The sequence below is a fragment of the Anopheles bellator genome, chromosome 2 (genome assembly GCF_943735745.2).
Source record: "Anopheles bellator chromosome 2, idAnoBellAS_SP24_06.2, whole genome shotgun sequence".
NCBI lineage: Eukaryota > Metazoa > Arthropoda > Insecta > Diptera > Culicidae > Anopheles > Anopheles bellator.
In genome coordinates this window covers 37286406-37290748 of record NC_071286.1, presented here as the reverse complement: position 1 = coordinate 37290748, position 4343 = coordinate 37286406, and the positions used below count along the sequence as shown (strand labels likewise).

The 4343-nt window shown below is 45.8% G+C and overlaps 3 protein-coding genes across 3 annotated transcripts in view; 1 reads left to right on the top strand and 2 right to left on the bottom strand.

Annotated features, from left to right (window-relative positions):
* LOC131207487 (adenylosuccinate synthetase-like) overlaps positions 1-266 on the bottom strand; it is a 5827-nt gene extending 5561 nt beyond the window's left edge. Inside the window, exon 1 of the mRNA XM_058200102.1 lies at positions 51-266. Within this exon, the coding sequence (XP_058056085.1) occupies positions 51-266 (216 nt within the window). The remainder of the gene's footprint in view (positions 1-50) is intronic.
* Positions 267-1100: 834 nt separating this feature from the next.
* LOC131209316 (cyclin-dependent kinase 2) lies at positions 1101-2129 on the top strand. The gene is made up of 2 exons (XM_058202360.1): positions 1101-1293; positions 1354-2129. The coding sequence occupies exons 1-2, from the start codon at positions 1169-1171 to the stop codon at positions 2120-2122; spliced, it is 894 nt and encodes a 297-aa protein (XP_058058343.1). The 5' UTR covers positions 1101-1168; the 3' UTR covers positions 2123-2129.
* Positions 2130-2772: 643 nt separating this feature from the next.
* Positions 2773-4089, bottom strand: LOC131210002 (translin-associated protein X). Its single transcript, XM_058203182.1, has 2 exons — positions 3721-4089; positions 2773-3639 (listed from the first exon to the last, which is right to left on the bottom strand). Exons 1-2 carry the CDS (start codon positions 3984-3986, stop codon positions 2934-2936), a joined length of 972 nt encoding a protein of 323 aa, XP_058059165.1. The 5' UTR covers positions 3987-4089; the 3' UTR covers positions 2773-2933.
* Between the last annotated feature and the right edge of the window lie 254 nt (positions 4090-4343).

Genomic DNA, 4343 nt, shown 5'->3' with positions numbered 1-4343 from the left:
ACTGCGGCCCACATGCTAATATGAGTTTGATACCACCGTTCTAAACTCACCTGACAACGGCATACAATGTCCGCATCAGCGGCCAACATATCGACCACCTTGCCTTTGCCCTCGTCGTCCCACTGAGCGCCGAGGACCACTGTTACCTTTGAGGGATACAGGTTGTAGCGAAGTTGGTGCATCTGTGCACGTGTGGTACGCACTTCTCCATTAATATGGTTCACGGTTCCGTTCACAGTTGCTTTCTGGCTTTTCGACATCGACATCTTGCTCGCGAATCGGGTTTGTCGAATATTCACGCTCTATACTAACAATCGTGTACACTTACACTCGGCTTCGCAGATTCGTTTCAAGTTCACCGGCTAGAGATGCTGACGCTGTGTTAAACTTTGTTTGGCTTGAGACCGAATCTTAGGGGCTGATGCAATAATATAATGCAATAATGAAATAATGTCACATAACTCACATGCATAACTGAACAGCAGACTGTTGGTTTTTTCGTGCAATGATGCCACCCTCCAATCGGTGTTAATAAGAACAAAGGAAAAAACGTATGCTGGGGTGCTACATGAGGCGTGAAAACTAACGTAAAATTAATTAGTAATGTCAAATCGTTTACGCTTCGTGTGACAGCAAAACTATAAAAACGAAATGTCAAACGTGTTTACGTTCGTGTTTTTGGTACGAGAATAAATTGATTTCTGAATATTTTTGTCTGTTTTTCCATTTGGTTGCTATACCAGCAAATAAACACATAAATTATCCTCTGTTTGTAAGCAAAGCGTATGCAAAAAGTATTTACGCTCGGGTTTACGCCTCGGCCGACCCGTAAACGTTTTGACAGAGGCGCAGCAGTTTGGCATTAATCTGTAATGTCCAAAACATAACGTTACGCCTCATGTAGCGCCCCAGTAAATTTTATAGCTACACATCTCGTACACAGGATCCCTATTATAGCTACACATTTCGTACCGTTGCAAACGTCAAATTTTGGCGCGCTTCTGCAACTGGTGCATGAAAACAAGTTTAACTACAGACTTAACAAACGAAAAGGTTGTTTTCTGGTTTATTTACCGATTGAAAATATTCTCAACTGCCATTTTGGCTGGTGTGAAATAGCCAAGATAAGCGAACATTGCCCACGAACGTGACAAGTGGCAGTAAAATAATGCAGAAAGTAGGAAACTTTGACAAGCTGGAGAAGATCGGCGAAGGCACGTACGGTGTGGTTTACAAAGCGACAGACATATCAAAGCAAAAATGCATCGCTCTCAAACGCATCCGTTTGGACAGGTAAGGATTGCGTTATAAACTACCATTCAAAATGATGTCCGCATAAAACGTCTATTACAGCGAAACAGAAGGTGTTCCATCAACAGCGATGCGTGAAATTTCGTTATTGAAAGGCTTGAAACATCATACGATCGTGGAGCTATACGATGTAGCCATAATTGACACTAGCATCTACATGATCTTCGAGTACTTGGATATGGACCTTAAGAAGATGCTCGATCGCCACAAGAACTGCTTCAGCCCAATGCTTGTGAAAAGTTATATGCACCAGATGCTCGACGCCATCGCCACCTGCCACCTGCACCGAATTCTACATCGCGACCTGAAGCCCCAAAACCTCCTGGTCGATCGTAAAGGTCATTTAAAGCTTGCCGATTTCGGACTAGCACGTGCGGTCAACTTTCCCATACGGGTGTACACACACGAGATCGTCACACTATGGTACCGGTCGCCCGAGATTCTGCTGGGGACCAAATTCTACTGTGTTGGTGTGGACACGTGGAGTCTGGGTTGTATCTTCGCCGAAATGATCCTTAAACGGCCACTTTTTCCGGGCGACAGCGAGATCGACCAGCTGTACAAAATCTTTCGCCAACTGGGTACGCCAACCGAAAATATTTGGCCCGGTGTTTCCCATTTGGCCGACTACAAGCGGAGCTTCCCGAAGTGGCATCCGAACCCGTTGCCCATGGAATTGCAGAGCAATGCCGAGGCGCACGCACTGTTTTGCGACCTGATGCGTTACGACCCAACGGCTCGTTTGTCGCCGAAAGATGCCATGAGCCACCCATTCTTTGATGATGTGATGCTGATTCCGCCGGAGCTATAGGGCAACGAGGGGAGCACCTCTGAGTGCGATCTAATTTTGAAAAGCTTAAGATTTCACGGCCTACTATTTCAATACACAGACAACACTATTCGCGCAGAACGGTTTTTCGAAATAAATGTGCTAACTACAACCGTAACCTCAAAGATACGAGTACAGTGAATAGGAATTGAAGTAGAAAATAATTTAATAGCAATTTGTATTTTGTGAAATTGACGTTTCTCTGGCTCTACAATCAATTTCTCTACAAGCGAACATTTTTGCTTCAGAGAGCTTGGAACAAGTGGAATCAAGAAGCGTCTTGCATGAAAAGCCAGCGGTAATTTTGGGGAGCAATTTGGCAAGCAGCAATAGCTAATGATTGACGCCGAATCATTGAATGATGAATCCTCCGTTAAACTTCCGATTTTTGATACCTGCCACCGTGGCTTCGGCCGTTGTTTTGCAGCAACTTGAAGTGGTTAATTTACGAAACTGTTTGAGTTGGTATTTCGTAATACTTAGGAATGTAATCAACTAAACAATTACAACCCGTCTTCCTTTTAAATACGAACATATTTTTGGAAAAGGCCAAGAAATGAGTTGTACATTTTTCCGTCTTATATCTTGAGTTACTTTAGATCCAAAATTCGTTTATGTTTGCAAGAGCAAGAGTGCATGAGAACTAAGGATAGTAAATTCTTCAAACAAGGGAAAGTAAAAACGTTCCGCTGCCAGCTGTTTACGTGCTACGATTTATTCGGGTCAAATCTTTTTGTATCCGTCGCAACAATTCCTGCCGTCACCAAACGCCGCAACAAGACTTCGATGGAATTTAAAAGAACACACCTTCGTCATCATCGCCACCTGCCGCTTCAGTGTCCTTTGAAGACTGATGATGCAAAAAACTAGCGAACCCATCCTCCGACGAACCCCACTTGGCCGCTTCGCTGCCGCGCACCGTCACGTTGTAGCATACTTTTTCGCTCTTCAGCAAACTCTGTCGCATGGTGCTCATTTTATGCGAAAATTCCCGGCTTCGCGCCGACGACACGCTCACGAAGCCCCGGTACAAATCCTGCAGGAAGCGGCAGTGAATGAAGCAGGAATCGACCTGCCCCGACCCCAGCGCGTTGATACACTTCCGCATAACTTCCCCACTCAGGTCGCCAAGCCCAAGTACGAAGTCCAGCGGTTGAAGACAAACCATGGCCGTACCCTGCTCGTCGTTCTTGCCTTCTTGTGCCGACTCGCATTCGTTCTGATCACTGGGCAAGGATGGTTCGGTCCGTGTCGGATCGGGGTGTTGCTCGTAGCTCAACCGTCGCTGGATCGCCTGCCAGTCGGAAATATCCTGTCCACTGGAGTACTGATAGAAAGTGAACGCTTCGATAAACTCCTGCATACCGTTGGTGTAAGCCCGTGCGTACTGGTATGCATCTTTACCCTGCAGTTCCTTGGCAATACCGAAGAACTGATTCCGGAACAGTGCTTCGAGACGATTCTTCGCCTCCTCGCAAACTTTAGCTTCATTATTTTTCCTGTCAATATAAATGCAAGAAAGGGCAAGAGATAGAGGCGTGAGTAACGCAAGATCTCCGGAGATCCACAGTCAGGCGTACCTTGGGTCGATGGTATGCAGCAGGAAAATGATGCGTTTGCTTTCGATCGTGATATCGCGGCTGCATTTCACAATGCGCTCGTAGCGGTCGTGCTTCGCATCAAGCTCTAGCGCGTACTGGCGAAAGCACTGCATGATTGGATTGTTTTTGTCCAACAGTGGTCCGGTGGCATCATCAGCACCTTCACCGTCCTTGCCACGACGGCCACAACCGCCACGACCCCCCGGACGAACAAAGCGTCTAGCGTTGCCACGATTTTGACTCATATCACTACGATACCGACAGAAACACAATTATCCCTGAGTCTAAAAAATACGGTTTGCCTCCGATTCACAAACGCTATCGAACGCACGCAGAACAACAATCGCCATTTGCAAACACAAGCTTGACAGCAGTGACAGCAGTGACAGCAGGTCGACCCACGGTCAACTGTGGCACCGTTGCCATAATCCTTACTGTTTGCGATTGTTGCAATTATAGGATGTCGTTAGAGGAACAAATAACGTTTCAATATTGAATCACTCCCGAAAAACTACAGACAGAAAAATACATTCAACAAAAAGTCAACAGGAGCGAATTTTCATTTGTTTTTGCATTATCTCCACTTTGATGAAAACAACTGC